The sequence below is a fragment of the Macaca thibetana genome, chromosome 1 (assembly GCF_024542745.1).
Source record: "Macaca thibetana thibetana isolate TM-01 chromosome 1, ASM2454274v1, whole genome shotgun sequence".
Classification (NCBI taxonomy): Eukaryota; Metazoa; Chordata; class Mammalia; order Primates; family Cercopithecidae; genus Macaca; species Macaca thibetana.
Genome location: NC_065578.1, coordinates 2,812,828 through 2,832,088, shown reverse-complemented (window position 1 = coordinate 2,832,088; position 19,261 = coordinate 2,812,828). Strand labels below are relative to the sequence as shown.

General features: G+C 60.9%; 1 protein-coding gene across 2 annotated transcripts in view; it reads right to left on the bottom strand.

The window, feature by feature from the left end:
* TP73 (tumor protein p73) overlaps positions 1–19,261 on the bottom strand; it is a 58,677-nt gene that overhangs the window by 4,628 nt on the left and 34,788 nt on the right. Inside the window, exons 4-12 of one of the 2 annotated variants that reach the window (XM_050804591.1) lie at positions 8,206–8,392; positions 7,481–7,596; positions 4,371–4,480; positions 3,821–3,963; positions 3,415–3,503; positions 2,182–2,303; positions 1,478–1,626; positions 571–709; positions 92–185 (exon numbers count right to left, since the gene is read on the bottom strand). In XM_050804591.1, coding sequence (XP_050660548.1) covers positions 92–185; positions 571–709; positions 1,478–1,626; positions 2,182–2,303; positions 3,415–3,503; positions 3,821–3,963; positions 4,371–4,480; positions 7,481–7,596; positions 8,206–8,392 — 1,149 coding nt within the window. The remainder of the gene's footprint in view (positions 1–91; positions 186–570; positions 710–1,477; positions 1,627–2,181; positions 2,304–3,414; positions 3,504–3,820; positions 3,964–4,370; positions 4,481–7,480; positions 7,597–8,205; positions 8,393–19,261) is intronic. The other variant, XM_050804678.1, reaches the window with a different exon arrangement.

Here is a 19,261-nt window from a genome sequence, read left to right as displayed (position 1 = left end):
CACGAGAGCAAGGAAGAGAAGGCTCTTTGCCCTCTGGTCAGGGGCCCCTCCAGCTACTGCCTGTGCGGAGCGGGGGTCGCCCGGGCGTTACCTCGATGGTCAGGTTCTGCAGGTGGTAAATGCTCTGTAACCCCTGGGACGTGAAATACTCGATGCAGTTTGGACACCCCAATCCTGTTAAAAAACTGCAGAGAGAATTTGAGAAAGGAAGCAGCATTAGCTTCCGAGCACAGGGCTGTGTGAGCCCTCATCTCTGGGAGTGGCCTGGCTAGGGCGGAGACTGTCACTGTCTCCCTCCAGCCCACAGGTGGCCATGGCATCCCTCAGGGAGGGGACGTGCTCAGCTGGGGACAGGTCAGTGAAGACCCGGCTTTTGGTGTTTTTCCTCTAAGTGGACCATTTCCCCAGCATCTTCGATGCTCCTAGCCTGACTGCCCTCGCCCGCCTGTCTGATCTGGGCTTTGGAGTGGTGAGCACACAGGGTGGGGCAGGGCAGCTGACATGGCCAGAAGGACAGAGGTGAACGGACAGGGTGACAGCGCATGCTCAGGCCCTCGGCAGCCCACACACCTGACGAGGCTGGGGTCGGCGTGGTAGGGGGGTGGCGGAGTGCAGTGGGACCCCGAGACCATGGACTGGGTGCTGTGGCTGCTGCTCATCTCGCCGTTGGCTGGCACTGCGTGGCCATGGTTGTTGAGCATCCCAGCGCCTGGGTGAGAGGCCGGTGGGGCATTCAGGGAAGCCAGGCCAGGCGTCCAGGTGCAGGCTCTACCCAGGCTCCAGACACCTCTGGACACCAGGGGAGCCACCCCAAGGCCTGCCGATGTGATGCTTGGCATCGCCCCAGCCAGCTGGAGGCTTGAGCAAGGGCTGAACACCTGGGGCCTTGTCTCCTAGCCCCGCCTAGTAGGGACAGCGATGACTGTGCGCACAAGGCACTGGGTCGTAAGGGCAATCACAGCTGGCACTGGAGTGCTCGCCGCATCCCGGGGCCTCAGGAAACACCTGGGGTGCTTGCTCGCAGCACTGGGAACATGCCTGGTCCTGCCCACATGAGGACCTTCCAGGGGAAGGGGGCCCAAACTCTATCCAGTGGAACCCCCAGCTTGTGCTGGGGTCCCTGAGGAGGTCTTGCAGCATTTAATCCTCACAAGGAGTGAGACTGGTACTTCTGTGGCCATTTGCCGATGAGGAAACAGGCTGTGTAATGTTAAGAGCCCTCCGCACGCTTCCTTGCCTGCCAAGAGGTGGTGCAGGCGTGTGGGTTCCACGCTCTTAACCATGCCCCCTCCACCTCCCACAGTCAGGAGTGGGCAGAGAGGGCTGTCCGTGGCTGCCCAGAGGGTAGAACCGCTGGAAGGAGCCAGCCACAGACACACCTGCCCTGGGTCCGGAGCTGGGTGGAGTGCCCTGAGCCAGGCGCCCCCAGTGGGCCTCCCCGCCCTGCCCATGGGCCCCCACTGCCCAAGGGACTCACCCACAGGCCCCAGGTTGGGTGTAGCTGCCGAGCTGTGCGGGGGAGGCTGGCCCACCAGCTGGTTGACGGAGGGCAGCTTGTTCATGCCCCCATGCACCTTGTTCATGGGCGAGAGGACCGGCCCGTAGGATGGGGGCTGTAGGTGACTCCTGCTCAGAAGCAATGGCTTGCATGGGTGGGAAGCAAGGCAGCCTCGTGTCCACCAACCACCCACGCCCGCGATGCCCCCATGCTGCGAATGGGTGGAGACTCTGAGGTCAGAGAGTGGCTTTGTCCTCCTCTGATGTCAGAGAGTGGCTGGAGGATGACCATGCACAGCCACTGGCCCTGCTCCTGAGAAGGACACTGGCCATGGCGGGGCCGGTAGGCAGGGGGATGACCTGTGCCACTGGAATTGGCCTCTGGTCTTGGTGGGTCATGGTCACTCTGGCCACCCCTCCTGGCCTTTCCACCCAGCAGACATTTACAGGACCCCTCAGTGGCAGAGGCATAGCAAGGGCCATGGCCTAGGGTCCCAGGGCAGCCCCAAGTCCCACCAGGCTTCCTGGAGGAGGAGGTGTGGGGTGGGCCCCCTGAGCTCTGGACCCTGCTGCCTGTTCCTGGCAGATGATGCCTTCTGGAGGGGTTTCTGGTCCTCCTGGCCTTCTCCTGCGGGGTTGAGCCATGAGCTTCCCCACACCGATGGTGGGCTGGGGTTGACTCACGGCCTCTGTAGGAGCTGCTGCTGCTGCCGATAGGAGTCCACCAGCGGCTGCGGCACCAACTCCATCAGCTCCAGGCTCTCCTTCAGCTTCATCAGGATCTCGAAGTTCTCGCGGCCTCGCACCTGAGCACAGAGGAGCAGATGCTCTGCCCACATGCCCCAGACCCCCGCAGGAGGGAGGCAGGCGGCTGCAGCCTCAGGAGGACCTGGGCTTGGCAAAGCATCTGTCCTTTGTGGGGGTTCCCCGGCACCCCAGAGGCTCAGGATCCCCCGACCTTCTTTCCTCTTCCCAAGAAGCAGGTCTAATTAGAGTCCATGACTCGGTGGGCAGGTCTGTCCCCAAGAACCATGCCTGCTCCTTGTGGTCCCTAAGCCTCCCTCTTCCTCCCCCACCAACAGATACTGTTTTTTTTTTTTTTTTTTTTAAAAAAAAAAAACTAGTATCTCTCTCTCTTCCTTTCTTTAGACAGAGTCTTGCTCTGTTGCCCAGGCTAGAGTGCAGTGCAGTGGCATCATCATAGCTCACTGCAGCCTCGGACTCCTGGGCTCAGGTAATCCTCCTGCCCTCAGGTGATCCTTCTGCCTCAGTCTTCTGAGTAGCTGGGACTACAGGTGCATGCCACCACCACACCCAGCTAATTTTTGTAGAGATGGGGTTCTCGCTATGTTGCCCACTTTGGTCTCAAACTCCTGGGCTCAAGTGATCCACCCACCTTGGCCTCCCAAGATGCTGGGATTACAGGCATGAGCCACCGCCCCCAACTGGGGCTCATTCTGGAGCTCAAAAACCTGAAAGCTCACATCATGGAAGATGAATCCTCGCCAAGCCTGTGCCGATTTAATTCACCTGTTGGAGGCCACATGTGAGAGGCACACTCAGGGGGTCTATGGCCACGGGTCCTGGCCAATGTTAGGGTCCTGGATTCCTGCTGAACTTCTAACCCGGTGGACTCCGCACCACCCCACCTGTGCTATGTACACATGGCTTCATTGTAAATGGCATGACGCTGGGTTTTCGGGACTGAGGGGACTCTCAGGGATGCCCTGCACTTGGGCCCTGCTGGTCTGGCTCTTGCAAGCAGGTTCTGCCCTCTGGAACCTCTCACGCAGGGCTGGGTGCCTCCCGCCCCCGCCACCGTGGTCTCCAGGGTCTCTCCCCATGGCCCAGCCTGGGTTCAGCAGACAACAGAGGTGAGGCAGGTCTCCCGGCCGCTGTACGGGAGTGCACACTCACCTGCAGGTAGTACGTGTCCTCGTCTCCGTGCCGCCGCTTCTTCACGCCGGGGCCCAGGGCGGGGACGGCAGGGGGGCTCTGCTTGAAGGCTGGAAGGCCAGGCAGGGCGGGTGGGGTGAGGCCACCCTCCGGGAGGAGGGAGACCTGCTCCACCCTTGGGGCCAATAGATTCTTCAGGTGGGTCCAGTGGTGAGCAGCCCACAGGGATGGGCAAACCTGCAGTGCCCCCCAGGCCTGGACAGGCGACTTATTTGGGGGCTGCTCTCAGGCTCCGTCAGGGAGGATTTTGGGTCTGGGGGGCCGTTCGGGGGCTGGCCCTGTCCCTGGGGCCCCGGCTCGCACTGCGTCCTGCCAGCGTGTCCCCTTCCCCTCCCACAGCATCCAGCTCCCCCCGCCAGCTGCTCACCGCGCTTGCCGGCAGCCCCGTTCTTGGCGGAGCTCTCATTCAAGGCCTGCTGCTCCCGGTAGTGGTCCTCGTCGGCTTTTCGGTCGCGGCCAGGACAGGCGCAGATGCGGCCCTCAAAGGACCGGCGGCCCAGCACCTGCCCACTGTCGGGTGGGCACGGCCGGAATTGTGAGCTCAATCCTGCCCACCCTCAACCTGCCCACCTTCCCTGCCCACCTCGGACCCTTCAGGACCGGCCTTGCGAGCCCTGAGTCACCGTGGAGCGCCCAGTGCCGGCAGCGAGTGTTCCCACCAGAGGGAGCCAGAGGCTCAAAGCTGGGAGGCTGCCCTGAGACCTCGCCCGCCCGGGGACTCCCGCCTCCCTCCAGAGGCCCCGCTCCTGCCCAGGCAGGCCCTTCAGGCCAGAGGGCAGTCCCTTCCTCCAGCAGCACAGCCCAGTCTCCTCCCCGAGCTGGCCTCGGCACGCAGGTCTCCATGACAGCCCCCCTTCTCCCGCTAGCCGTGCCTGCCCAGCCCTGTCCCACCTCCACCCCGTGTGCCCGGGACTCACTCCCGCGTCTCCAGGGTGATGATGATGAGGATGGGCCGTCGGTTCATGCCCCCGACACAGCTGCTGTTACACATGAAGTTGTACAGGATGGTGGTGAATTCTGTCCCCACCTGCACACGGGGGAGCAGGGAGAGGGGGGGCTAGCATCAGCACGCATCCCCAATCCACTAAGGTGGCAGCCCCCAGCTCCATGTCTGGTTCTGGCTCAAGGTAGGCAGGGGGATGCCCTACTCTATAGTTTTTGCCATCTGTATATCTGTCCACTCATCCATCCATCTACCCACCCACCCCATCTATCCATTCATCCATCCATCCATCCATCCATCCATCTATCCATCTATCCACCCATCCATCCATCCACCAACCCCATCCATCCACCCACCCCATTCATCCATCCATCCATCCATATACCCATCTATTCATTCATCTATCCATCCATCCACTCCCCCGCATTTATTATCTATCCATCTATCCAACCATCCATCCACCCACCGATCCATTCAATATCAATCCATCCACCCACCCACCCACTCCATCCATCCATCCATCCATCCATCCATCCATCCACCCACCCTATCCGTCCATGCATCTATCCATCCATCCACTCCCCCCATTTATTATCTATCCATCCACCCACCCCATCCATCCCTCCATCCATCCCTCCATCCATCCCTCCATCCATCCATCCACTCCCCCGCATTTATTATCTATCCATCTATCCAACCATCCATCCACCCACCCATCCATTCAATATCAATCCATCCATCCACCCACCCACCCACTCCATCCATCCATCCACCACCCACTCCCATCCATCCATCCATCCATCCACTCCCCATTTATTATCTATCCATCCATCCAACCATGCATCCACCCACTCATCCATTCAATATCAATCTATACATCCATCCAGCCACCCACCCCATCTACCCATCCCTCTACCCAACCATCCATTCACTTACTCACCCACCCCATCCATCCATCTACCCACCCCATCCATTCACCCACCCACCCACCCACCCCATTCATCCATCCGTTCACCCATCCATTCACCCATTCACCACCCCATCCATCCATCCACCCACTCACCCACCCCATTTATCCATCCATCCGTCCACCCACTTACCTACCCATCCATCCATCCATCCATCCATCCACCCCAACCACCCCCATCCATCCACCCATCCACCCACTCACCCCATCCACCCACCCATTCATGAAGATCAGTAAACACCAAGCACTGGGCTGGTTCTGGGTTCTGGGAGGGCTCAGACCTGGTCTCTGCTCTCAGAGCAGCACAGAGTCCTGCGGTCTGTTTGCCCCAAGCTTCTCCCCTGACACAGGCTGGAGGTCAAGCCCAGATGCTGGGTGTGAGTGTGTGTGCCTGCACCGATTTTGGGGGCCTATGTGTGTGTTGCATGCTGTGGGCTCATCTGGGCAGAAAGAGGAACCAGAGCTGTCCCCAGCGAACCCATCCCCAGCACACTCCCGTTTCCCAGGGATTTTGCAGTACAGCTGAGACATGAACCAAAAATCTGTTGTTTTTTTTTTTTTTTTTTTTTTTTTTTTTTTTTGAGACGGAGTCTCGTTCCGTTGCCCAGACTGGAGTGTGGTGGCACAATCTAGGCTCACTGCAAGCTCCACCTCCCAGGTTCACACCATTTTCCTGCCTCAGCCTCCCGAGTAGCTGGGACTACAGGTGCCTGCCACCACGCCTGGCTAATTTTTTGTGTGTTTTTTAGTAGAGACGGGGTTTTACCATGTTAGCCAGGATGGTCTCGATCTCATGACCTTGTGAGCCGCCCACCTCGGCCTCCCAAAATGCTGGGATTACAGGCGTGAGCCACCGCGCCCAGCCGTGAACCAAAACTCTTGATCAATGAGTATCCCCAGACCACAATGTGGGCAGTTTTCACATCACCCTGGGGACAAATACATAAGCCGTTCGGGGTTTGGGAAAATCTTGGCCTTTCTCAGAACTGCTGTCACATGGCAGCCACCAGGGGGCGAGAGAGCTCTGCCTTCCTGGCAGGCCGGGGCAGGTGAGGGTGGGACATGGGTTTCAGGGAGCCCTCCTGGGCCCTGGTTCTGCTGACATAGGGGCTGCTCTTAGAGGATGGTGGGATGGGGACCTCGAAGGGGGCCTGTGTACAGGGTAGAGGGTTGTGGAGGACCTGGAGACTGGGTACAGGGACAGGAGCCTGGGGTGTCCTGGGGGCCTGGTACAGGGATGGGACCTGGTGAGGGAGGCTGGGGCTGGGTACAGCGTGGAGCCTGGTCTCAGAACCAGGTACAGGGAAGGTGGAGGCCTGCCATTGCCTGCCTTTCCCTGGGGGCCTGGTACCCACTCCTCACCTGTTCTGCCTCTGCCCCACCATCCTGCAGCAACTTCAAACCCTCTGTTTCCCCCTACCCCAGCCTTTCACACCAGTTGGGCCCCACATCGGCTCCAGAATGGTGTCCCAGAAACTTCTGCTGCCTTTGGGCCAAGGTCAAACCCCCCAGCCTCTCTGTGTCCCCTTCCCTCCAGCCTGCATGCCCCCCAGTTCCCTGCAGCCCCCACCCACATGGTGTCCAGCGGGGCCTCCCGGCTCTCCGCCCTGCTGACCAGCCTCAGCCTCCTGCAGGCCACCTCTCCTGGGCCCCTGGCCTGGCCTAGGAGTCTTTCCACCATCCCTCAACGCCCTTCGTAGAATCTGCCACCTCTTCAGGCACTGTTGCTGGTTCGGTTCTGTCCCAGCCAGACCAGGGTCTAAATGGGCAGGGACCTCCCATCTCCTGAATCCATGTCTGGGAGCCCCAAGCCAGAAGCAGTGTTGGGCACCAACGGAGGGCAAGGCTGAAGACCCACCCCCCACTATGGAGCGGGGCACACTGAGGCCCTGAGAGGGCCCGAGGCGGATGCGGGGCCAGAGCACCAGTGTGCACAGTGGGGCCTGTGTGGGTGAGGGAGTCCCTGACGCACACTTAACACAGAGCAGGGAGCCCCGGACAGACGCCGCGGGATGGGCAGATCAGCCAACTGAGGAGGGACAGGGGCTGCCTCAGGGGACCCCACACCCCGTACGGCTGACTGCAGGGCCCTGGGCACAGCCTGGCTCCCGGCCTACCTGTGGTGGCTCATAGGGCACCACGACGCTCTGCCTGCCGGTGACGGGGTCGTCCACATACTGCGAGAGATTATTGCCTTCCACACGGATGAGGTGGCTGGCTGGGGCAGACTGTCCTGCCGGGAGGGGGCAACACTTCAGAGAGGTGCACAGAGGTGCCCACCCAATGCCAGGTGCAGAGAGGTGCCCAGCCCTGTACCAGGCAGAGAGGTGCCCAGCCCGGTGCCAGGTTCAAAGAGGTGCCTACCCGTGCCAGGTAGAGAGGTGCCCAGCACTGTGTCAGGTGCATCGCAGCAGAACTGAGACCACCAGGCCCAGTCCATGGGCTTCCAGATGAGGCTCAGGTCGGCTGGCAGCCCTTGTGCCTGGGGATGCCTGCCCAGTGGCTCTGCTCCCTGATTCTCCTGCTAATCCATGGGGTAGCCCATAGGCCTTGCCAGGCACACTGGAGAGAGGGGCTATGGCACATAGGATCTCTGGAGCCCCAGAAGGCCGCTGCCCCTCAGACTCTGCCCAGACCACTTGCCCCTGCCCAGGAGCATGGGCCCCCCCAGGCCCCAGTCAGAACTGGGAAAAAGGGGGCTGGGGGAGGCACCGAAAGCCCTCCCAGGGGAATGCTAAGCCCATGCCATCAGCCCCACTCTCTCCCAGCTAGGCAGCCCCCAGCTGTGCTGTGCAGGATGCTGGGCAAAGTGCCACCAGAGGGGAGGAGTTGGGGGCCTCACCTTCGTTGAAGTCCCTCCCGAGCTCGTGGTTGGGGCAGCGCTTCACGATGTCGGTCACATGCTCCGCCTTCTTGTAGACAGGCATGGCCCGGATGGCGGTGCCCGGGGGTGGTGGGGTGGACACCTTGATCTGGATGGGGCACGTCTTGGCGATCTGGCAGTAGAGTTTCTTCAAGAGTGGGGAGTACTGGGGTGGGGGAGAGGGAGCAGGTGAGACTGGTGGTCCCAACTGCACCCCTGTCCAGGCCACCCCCCATCGGGAGCCACGTTCTCCCCACGGGAGCCCCCTCCACAAGCCCCCGATGAAGACCGCCCCGAGCAGCCCCTCTGCTGAGTCCCTGCAGGTGTCTGTCCTTCGAGGTGCGAATCCAGGCACGGCTGCCCTGGCACCCACTCCACAGCCATTGGGTCATTTGGGCTCCATGACAGCAGGGGTGTGAGTGTCAGTGGCAGCCAGGTGGAGAGGCTTTAGGTTTATGGATGGGGACAAGAAAGGCCAGGAGAGCAAGAAGGGGCTGCTGGAGACTGAGGGCAGGAATGGGGGCTGGGAGCCAGGCCTGCGGAAGCCATGTCCCCGACTGCAGTGCTTTGAAGAGGTAGGTTTGCAGCATTGAATCTGTTTTTAAGACCAGAGCTAGGCTTCTCTGGCATTTGCACAGAGCAGGTGGTTAATGTGTGATGGGCTGGGTGCCCACGATGCATTCAAGCTTCCATAGAGAGCTCTCTGGGTTGGTGTGTGAGTGAAGGCCTGTGAAGGTGTGAAGGTCTCTTATGGCCTCAGCAGCCCTGGTGACTCTGACACCCTCTCCTGCTGGGGCCACCAAGTCTGAGCAGCTGAGCCAAGCCCCAGTATCCCCAGCTTGGGACTCGAGGAGCTAAAAGGTCTGTCCGGAGCCGACATGGGCCCTGCTGTGGGAGGACTGGATGACATCCTTCCTGATCCAGCCCCTGCAGAGGCCTCCAGCATCCTTGCCCCACAGGGCCTGGCTGCCCATCTGAGGACCCAGGCCGGCCCTCATGAGTTCTAAAAGGGATCCCACTGAGGCTGCTGCAGGGGCGTCCATTCACTTCCAAGCTGGCTGATTTGCCAAGTGTCTGGCTCCTGGGCACCTGCTGGGAGTCCTCATGCCCTCTCCCCACAGGGCCATCAGGAATGATCCCCGGTCTCAGGTTCAGAGAATGACTTCTGCTCCCACCCCATGCCCTCTGCGCCCCTCACCAGCCCCCGATGACAGAATCACAAGTCACTGCAGCCGCAAGTGCCCTGGAGAATGTCGCATCGCACTCCACCATGGAACAGTTGGGGAAACTGAGGTCAGACACAGGGAGCTACTGGCAGAACCAGGAAAGCCCTTTGCCAAGGAAGATAGGGAGCCCTGACCCCCTGACCCCCACTGGGCACCCGTGCTGCCTCTCTGGCCATCAAGGGACACGAGGGGCTCTCAGGAGCCATATAGGTCCTTGGTAGGTGCAGGCACACGAAAAGCGAGGAAAGAAAAAGGAGGAAAGAGACAGGGGAGATGGAGCTGATGGAGCCTGCGAGCCATGGTGGGTGGGGCCTGGGTCTGCAGCACCCTCAGCACCCCTGTCTGCGCAGTAGGATCAGTCCCCTCTTTGATGAGTTACTTGGGATCCCCGAATGGGACCCAGCCAGGAACGCTGGCCTGTCCCTGCCGTGGGTGTGAGGGGACTGCAGGCACAAGTGGAAGGGGGTCTTTCAGTGGCCTCCTCAGGATGGGAATTGGATACCAAAGGGCTGGCCCCTCCTAGATCCTCCATCCATCTGGAGCCCCTGGAGCTAGAGTGGCTCCACTGCCCCTGCCTGCGACCCCCGCTTTGGGCACAGGGCCTTAGGCAGGAAGCTGCCCATCCCCAGTCCTGTTAAAAATGCAGAAAGGAACCATCATGCACAACCCCGAAGGCGAGGCTGGGCGCTGTTTAGAAAAGCAGGAAACAGGTCGGGTGCAGTGGCTCACGCCTGTAATCCCAGCACTTTGGGAGGCCGAGGCAGGCAGCTGAGGTCAGGAGTTCGAGACCAGCCTGGCCAATACGATGAAACCCTGTCTCTACCAAAAATACAAATATTAGCCACGCAAGGTGGCGGGCGCCTATAGTCCCAGCTACTCAGGAAGCTGAGGCAAGGAGAATTGCTTGAACCCGGGAGGCGGAGGTTGCAGTGGGCCAAGATCTCACCATTGCACTCCAACCTGGGTGACAAAGTGAGACTCCATCACAAAAAAAAAAAAAAAAAAGAAAAGGAAAGCAGAATCAGCCTTGCAGAGCCAGCAACCCTCAGCCTCAGCCCTGTGTGGGTGACTGCCCTGGACAATTGGAGCTGCAGCCTTGGGCACGGCAGGAAGGACGGCAGTCCCCTTGTTGTGGGGTCAGTCTGGCTTCCCTGGAGGTGACCGCTGACGTACAGTGTCCCCACCATTACAAATGCCCCCTTTGCTCCCCACAGCATCACTTGGGAGGATAAGCGGGTAGCCCCGTCCCCAGGGCACATGGGAACAGCTCACAGTTCAGATCCTCTGAGACTTAGACCCACAGGAGACTCAGACAGGGCTCTCAGCCCGACCTTGGAGTGGACTGTGTCCAGACACTGGTCTCGTGGACAAAGGCCCGGCCTGAAGCCACACACCATGCGTAGTCTCCATCTGTGCTGGCTGGGGACAGAAAGAGGAGGGGCCAGGTGGTGGCAGGCTCTTGTCTGCCAGTGTCCCGAGCAGGGGAGAGGAACACAGGGCCTGCAGCTGTGTCGCCAGGCTTCTCTGAGGCCAGGGCAGCCTGCAGGGCAAGCTGCCCATCGCTGAGCATTTACGGAGCACCTCTTGTGTGCAGAGAACACAGGCCCCCTGGAGTGTAGGTACCTGGCTCTGTCCCCCTCGTCTCTCCTCAGTAATGTGTAGCAGCTGGAGGTATGCAGTTGGTACTCAATAAATGCCATCCATCCTAGCCGCTCCCTAGGGAAACCACAGAGCAGGGAGGAGGCGACAGACCCCCCCTTGAAGCAGACCCTGGCCGAGGTGGCTGAGGTTAGAGTCTCAGGGGCATCAAAAGGAGAAGGGCCTCTGAGGTCTGGCCTTGTGGGTGGCAGTTTTGGCTCTGTGCTCTCCTGCTGGGACGCCTCGAGCCCCTGCACAAGCCTCTCCGCCTGCATCTGTGACTCACTGCGTGTCCCCTGGGAACACAGTGGCCTGCAGGTGTCAGTGGCTACTGCACCCTTGTCATTCTCAGCACCAGGTGAGGAGGTGTTGGTTGTGGGGGGCTGGAGGTACACATGCCCCGTTCCCGCGCAGTTCCCTGTCTGGGGCTGAGTCTCCCGAGGCGTCTTCCACCCTGGTGCCCCAGTCCACGGCCTCAGGTGGGGGTCATTAGATCCACCAAGGAGCCCCAGACACTCAGGGGGAGGGGAGGCCTCCTGGGCTCCTCAGTCGGTTGGACACAGATGGAGTAAGGCTCTGGGTGCAACCAAGCCTGAGGGCAGAGGCCCCGGCAGCCCCCACTCCCTGACAGCCCCATGGAGTCTCAACAACGTGAGGGGTTTCACAGCTCCTGCCTGGTCCCTGCAGCCCTTCCCCTAGGCCCCTGCCCCAGCACCCCCGGCCATAGTCCTCTGCGGAGCCTTAGCTCCCGCCCGCCCGCGTGGGCCTCAGGGTCAGCCGTGCTCCCATTTCGCAGACCTACGCAGCACCAGCCTCTTGGCAGCGCCCTGCTGAGCCCGCCCCGCTCCCTCTGGGGCTCCAGGCAGGGTGAAGTGGCGATTCCTGCTCTGGAAGCTGCGTGGTGGGGCGTCCCAGGGCCAGGGCGCACGAAGTAGGTGCAGGACCCAGTGCGTGCTTCTGTCTGCACTGTCTGAGGGACTCCCGTCGGCATGAGGTCTTGGGGGCCCAGGCGCGGGGAGCACTATGGACGCCCAGCCCCGCCCCGCCCCGCCCCGGGGAGGAGCTTGGGTGCGCGGGAGCTGTCCCTGGTACCTGGTGCAGGCGGCGGCCGGACCACCCACCCCGGGAAGTGGGGGCTGGGACTGGAGTGTGGAGTGACCTAGGTCGACCTGGGCCAGTGGTGGAGGGAGGCCCAGACCTCAGGGTGGACAACAAGGAGGCCACTGCCTTCAGGCGATGTGAGCACCTCTCCTCCCCTCTGGCCGGTAAGGCCACCAAGGTCCTGGGCCTGGCTCTCCTCCCCACAGGGGTGTCCCCAGTGCAGTGCTCACATGGCCTTCGGGGCACACATGCCTGGCAGACCTCACCCTGGCACCAGCTGGACCCCAGGTGCCCAGCCTGGCCGGAGTTGGGTGACCTTGGGGGGGGATGTCTGTGATGTCCCCTGTCCTGGCAGCATCTGGGGGTGGGACATAGGTGGCCACAGGAAGGAAGGGAGCCCTGAGAGATCCAGGTCCTTCCAGAGGGTGGCTGAGCCCAGGACGGCTTGAGCGCTCCCCCACCTCCTTCCTCCTATCTCCCCAGCAGGCCTCTGGGCTTCAGGCCTGGGATTGGCCCTGTGGAAAACAGGCAGGAGGAGGAGGACTCCGGTGGAGCCTATTCTATAGGAAAGGTCACGTGGACACGCTCCCTCTCTGCCGCCCCCCTCCTACCTTCTCCTTCCCTAGAACCGCTAGATGGATGTGTTTCAACAGATTCTGAGCTGATAAAATCGTATTTATCTTCGGCTGTTGACACGGAGCCGCCTGGACTTGCCTGCCCAGGGTGCATGCGCCATCCTGCTTGCAGGAAAGGGTTTGCCCAAACGCCACTGCACCCGTCCCTCCCCACGCTGCCGGCTCCTCTCCGACCCTCCTCGCCTTCCCCTCCTCCCCCGCCCCAGTCCAACATGGGCCCGGCCTGGCTGGGAGCCCTGGGCCTGGCAGGGCTGGTGCGGGGGTGGGCGAGGGGCGGGTGCGGCGCGGGGCTGCTAATTTCCTCATGCCCGCTCCTCGCTCCCCGGCAGCTGGGTGCCCGGCACGGGCAGGTTTGGGCAGGAGGACAGCGGAGAGGTGATAATAACTTGTCTGTCATTTTCCCGGGACGTGTAGCATCTTGCAAACCGCAAATACCGTTAACCAGTGTGGGTGAATCTGTTGCGACAGATTCTGGAAGATGGGGCCTGCGGTGGGGGCTTTTATTTTTTAAATGGTTTTTTTTATTGCCCACTTTTATCCACTTTCGTTGCTTGTGTGTGCATGTGTGCGTTTAGGGGCGCGTCGCTCTCCTCTCTAGGGTTACAGGCCTCTTTGAGCCCACCCTCTGCCAAGGCCATGGACCCTTCCTCTCCCTAGAAAAGCTCCTGGGGCTAAGCCACAGAACCCTTGCCATTAAATTCATGGGTTCACAGATGGACCCCCCAAAACACGTGCATGAGCCAGGGTCAACAGCCTGTGGATTAGGGTCCTCCTGGGTCCCTTTCTCCTTCTGAGAGAGGAAGGGTATCCTCGGGTGGCAGCCCCCTTCATGGGAGGCTGTGGCCGTCACTGGTGCACAATGTCACTGTAACCCTCAGAGAGCTGCTGGGAGCACAGGCTGGGCTCTGACAGATGTCAGAAAGGCCTGGCCAGATGTCACAGGGCTGGTCCCTCCCTGCCCCAGGGAAGCCAGCAGCCTGGGGAGGGGGAAAGGACACATGTGGCAATCGCCCCTGTTTCAGGACACCCTGGTGTTAAGCTGGGGCTCCCATGGTCAAGGCAGTGACAGCTCACTCACCAGGACACCCACAGCCCACAGGCCAGGCAGATGAGAGGCTCGAGCTAGCTTCAGAATGCCTGTGAGGCCACAGCCAGGGCCAGGCCCAGCACTGCCCAACAAAACAGGCTGCTGTGAAAGAGCTCCTGGCTGGGGCTGCCGGGGACAGATGTGTCTGCTGCCAGCCGGGGCTCCCAGGCCAAGAGCTCTGTGGAGGAGGAACCAGAGGCAGAAACATCCTCTGCAGATGCCAAGTGATCCTCAGCCATGATGGAGGCCTGGTAGAGCCCCAGAGGCTGTGGACAAGAAACCGCTCCCTGGGGACGGCAGGCCAGGGGCTAGAGGGATCCTCAGGAGCTGGCAGCCTGCCCCACCGTGACCTTGAGCCATGTCCTAAACAAGTGAGCAGCAGCCACACGGGGGACTCTCACGGCCTGGAAGCGCAGCTCCCTGGGAGACACTGAGTACACCCCCTTCAGCCAAGGCCCAGAGGCCACAAGCCCCCAGACCACAGGAGCTGGAGCCAGCTCGGCCCTCGTCCCATGCACAGCTGCCTCTAGGGATCTCTGTCCTGGGCTATGATCAGGGTAGGGGAGGGAAGCAGGTATGTGCTGAGCCCAGGACAGACTTGGTGGCTTTGTCTCCAGTGCATAGTGAAGGCCCAGGGGTCCAGTAGGGGACGAGGGCCACAGCCAGAGGAGATAAGCGGGGTCTAGTGTGGGGGGAGGCTGGGAGGCAGCATTCACCTGAGGCATCTGCCTCTGCTGGTGTGGAGACCTGGGGAGACGGTGAGCGCTACCCACCTGCTGGGGAATGGGGCACAGCTGCGCTGCCTTCTCCATGGGGCACCCAGGTCTACCCTCATGGCCACACCCACTGCCCATTGGTGCCTGCCCTGTGCGGGGCCCTCATCCAACCTTGGTCCTGGGAGGTCAGGCACTGTCACTCCGTTTAGCGACCCAAACCTGCCTGCTAAGCTGGGGTGAACCGGCACCCAGACCAGAGCTGTCTGACCTCCAAGCTCCATCTCCCAGCCCTTTGTCACTGCCGGGCTTGACTTGGGGCCTGGGGTCGGCATCTGGGCAGAGACTTGCCTTAAGCACCCCTGGGTTCCAGGAAGACTGGGCACTACGGAGGTGTCAGGTGGGACACAGGCTTCATACCCCGTGGCTGGGCTTAAGCTCCTCAGGGGTAAGGGGAACAACAGCCAGGGGCCTCACTTGCCCTGGTCCTGCTGGGGAGGGGTCTCCATGGACAATAGAGACTGAGACTCACACAGACTTCCTTGTGTCTGGCTGGGATTGGGTGGCCCGGCCTGGACAGCTCCAGCCTCTGCTTTGCTGCCGAGATGCTGTGTGAGGAGCTCAGGGCCCAGTCCACACCCGGTCGCCGCTGTCCTGATTCATAGCAATAGGTGGGTGCTATTATCACTATCACTTTGCCCAAGCCCAGGAAAGAATGAGCTGCCCAGGCAGGGTGAGGAACTCCATCTGCTCTTATTCCAGGACCCAGGTACCCCCTCTGGGGCCTTGGGGACAGAGGGGGTGGCAGAGCAGTGCCCTGGGTCCGTGGGGACAAAAGCTGGGCTTGCAGAGGGCCCCGGAACGCCCACCAGCAGCTGCCCCTCGGCTCTGAAGACACAGAGTATTCAAAGCACCGCACTCAGCCTCTGCCCCCAGCGGGGACCAAGCACAGGGTCCTCTGCCCACAACTTGCTTTTTGACAGCGCCATCCTGTTGCCTGGCCTCTCCTCTGACCTCTGGCAAGGACCTAGCTAGCGGGGCTGCGGGCCAGGCCCTGGAGCTGTCCCGCACTGTCCCACAAGAGGCCCAGCAGGCTGGCAGCAGACCTGCTCTGCTCACTGCAGAGAGGGCCCCTTAACTGCTGGGGAGGAAACCCCGCCATCCTCGCCCCCACTATCCTCACCCCCACCCTGACTTGTGGCTCTGAGGAGAAGCCAGGATTAACCCAGCCTTTTGAGGCCCGGCTTTGTCAGCCGTGGGGATTGGAAGGGTGCCCCAGGGTCAGTAGGTGCCCTCTGCTCACAGGACACCCACTCTGGTTGCAGCTTCCTGGGACAGCCTTGGGGGCTGGAATTGGCAGCAGCTGGAGGTGGCCGGGGACAGTGGAGGGAGGGGAGTAAGCTGTGGACATGGTGGTAGGGGGGTCCCTCTTCAGTGTTTAAGGTAATAGTTGGCTAGAATCTAGGTTTTGCTAAACTTTGTAACTCTTCAGTGAAATGCCAGGGGCAAGGAGAATTTTGGCCTCTAAATCTCTGACCCCCTGCAGAGAGTGGTGTCTCCCCAATGCCAGGTGCAAGGAGTTGGGTGCCTCGCTCCAGTGGCATGGCTGGGGGAGGGGTGGGTTTTCAACCCTTGGGGTGGCCCTGGGCTTTAGGGAACTCCCCTGTGCGGTTTCCCCATGGGATCTGACTTCTGCTTCACTGAAGCCTGGAGTGCTGCTCACTTCTCCACAAGAGCCTTTCTGCCCTAAAATGCGCTGCACCGCTCTCAGCCTCTGCAGCCCCATCACAGCCCCCAGCTGTGGACACCAGCCTCGGCCGCCACCTCGTCTCTGAGCCTCACGCTGTCCGCCTGGAGTGCAGAGAAGATGCTTTTCTGTCCAGCCAGGACACCCTGGAATTGTCTGACCCCCTCTTCCTGGGGCTCCTTGGAAAAGGGACAGAAGGTCCGGAGGTGGCTCAGGGGCTTCTCTACCCAGAGGCAGGGACTGGGCCTCCAGGGTCCATCCAAATACCTTGAGTGTAGCTTCTACTTTTGGAATCTCAGAAAATCCCGGAAGTGACCACTGGCCTGGGGTAGCAGAAACCCACCAGACCGGGAAGCAAAACTTTAACTCACTGCCCACCTGAGCCCCTCACCTTGCCCCGAGTCCCACGCGGCCCGAGATCCAGGTCAGCCAGGACCGCATCTTGGCGTCAGCACTAGGTCCGGGAGAAGCCGGGGACAGTTCTCCCCTGCGGGCCTCTCTTTCCCCCTGTCAACGGGAGCTAGTGGTACTGAGCTCAGGCCTGGGAGGGGCGAAGGAAGAGGGGGCAGGGAGGCACCAGGAGAGGCCGGTCCCCAAGCCTAGCTGCCTGGCTTCCCGCCCAGGAGGCTGGCCAGCCTCGGAGCAGTCCAGCGATAGAGTGTTCCCGAGGGATTTTCCTTTGTCGATAAAACCAGGCAGTGAAAGCAGACAGGGACGGACTCTCCACCCCCAGTCCCAGTTTGATTCACTGGCAAACAGCAGTGGAAGGCTCACGGAGGCCGAGGCACAGCCTGGGCTCCCCCAACACCCTGCTCGGTCCAAAACTTTCTCCCCTAGGGACAGGCAGGTCCCTCTGAGGGGTCAGCACCTCCTTATCACTGGTTCCCCTGGGGGCCCTGACGGTCATACGGACCTGCCCCACAGAACTGGGAGCAGAGGGTTGGGCAGGGGGCAAGGGCTGCTCATGGGGACCTGTCCAGGGACATGCAAGGGCCGGGGGAGCCACCACATGGGCTGCAAGGGCAAGGTTAGGGGTCTGGCTGCTGGGGCCAGGCCCAGCTCCGCCCTCTGCTGACAGGTGACCTTGGTGTGCCCTCTGGGAGCCTCAGTTTCCTCATCTGTAAAATGGGGAGCGTGGGAGGCCCTGCACACAGGGGCAATGTTGCTGCCAGTGCTACTAATCAGACGTGCTGGGTCCACAGGACTGTGGACTGGAAACAAGTCCTAGAAAACAGATGATTCTTCCTAAAACGTAAATTGGATCATGCCTCTCCCACAACAGTCTCACGCCTATGGAAGGGAATCCTGTCCCCTGAGGGATTCTCTCTCCTGTCTCCTCCAAGAACCAGGCAGTGTGGGGTGGGGCAGCAGGACCCAGGGTCTCAGAGCTGGGGCCTCCGCAGCCTCACTCGGGGCCTCCAAGGCTAAGTTCTGTGCCCTCCAGGGCCCAGGAGTGAGTTCCTCTGGCTGCTCCAGAAAGTGGAGAGAGAAGAGCCGACCGGCCCCGGAGGCACCGACCACAGCCCGAGCGGGCCTGCTGGAAGCTCCGACCCTGCCGCAGATCCCTGCGCCACACGATGTGAACAATTGCTGCAATCTCACCCTAAGTACTCTTGTTTCCCCTAATAATCCACGTTTCATCTCCACAATAAACATTGTTAGAACTCTTCCCTCAGCTTTACGCACATATAATTGCTTCTGGTGCCAGTAAAAGGTATTAATTCCACTCATGCATTCCATAAACTTTTAGGATAACGCAATTGATACCACGATCGTGTTGGGACACCTCCGCTATTATTCTCCCGCTTGCAAGCCTCCGAGGCGCTGGGAAGGTTGCTCCAGACCCATTAGTGTTGACTCAGCCTCATTCTCCCCAGGAATCCCGAGCAAAGCCTTTATGCTTCCCTGACCATCCTTCCATATGTCTCTCCTCGGGGGGGGCTTTCCTAGATGTGGAGTCAGCTCTCCCCCAAGACGAACATGTGCGCGCATGCACACACACACGCACACACACGCACACACGCTGAGTCTGAGAGCAGCTGGAGGGCACTCAGGGGGCTGTGTCCAGCCCCCTGTGTCCATCTCTCTGTCTGGAGGGATACTGGGGCATCTGGCCATCGCACCTGTGTGTGTCCTCATCATCCTGCCGTGGCAGCCTGCCTCGTGGGCTGTGGGTGGTGTCACTCAGCATGCCCTGAGGTGCCCATAGATGCTGTGCTGGGCCAGGGCTTCCAACCCCACAATGCTTTCTTGCCTGACCTCAGAACCCTGTCCCCAAACTTCCCAAATACCAAGGACAGCCACCTTCCCCGATGAGGCTGAGCTGGGGGCAGAACGGATGAGCCGGGGTGTCACAGCATCCGATGCCCATCATCTTGGGCTGTTCCGACAGCTAGAGGAACTCCTGTTCATTCTCCTCCCTGAGGGCCTCCTGGAATCAGCTGTCTGAGTCACTGCCAACCTGCAGGGCTCCCAGGACAGGAGCGGCCAGCAGGGCTCAGAGGCCAGGCCACGCCCTGCCAAGAGCTCTGCCCATCCAAGAGCTCTGCCCATGCTCTGACCCCACACTGTCCCACAGAGGGTGTTGAACTGGGAGAAGGGTACTGGTGTCACCATCAGCACTGCACTCACAAAGAGCACACGTGTGTGGAGCGCTCCCCAGGCACCCTGCCCTGCCCTAAGAAGTCCCAAGAGCCAGCTCCTTTGTCCCTACCATGGCTGGCAGGCCACACTCTCTCTGCAGGTGAGGATGCCAGGGCAGAGGGGCGAAGGAGCAGGTGCTCCCAGGCAGACCTGGGATCAGGACCCCAGTAGGTGCCAGCTCTACCCCTCTCACCATGCAGGGTACCTCTCACCAAACGCCAGCCTTGCCCTGTCATTGGTCACTG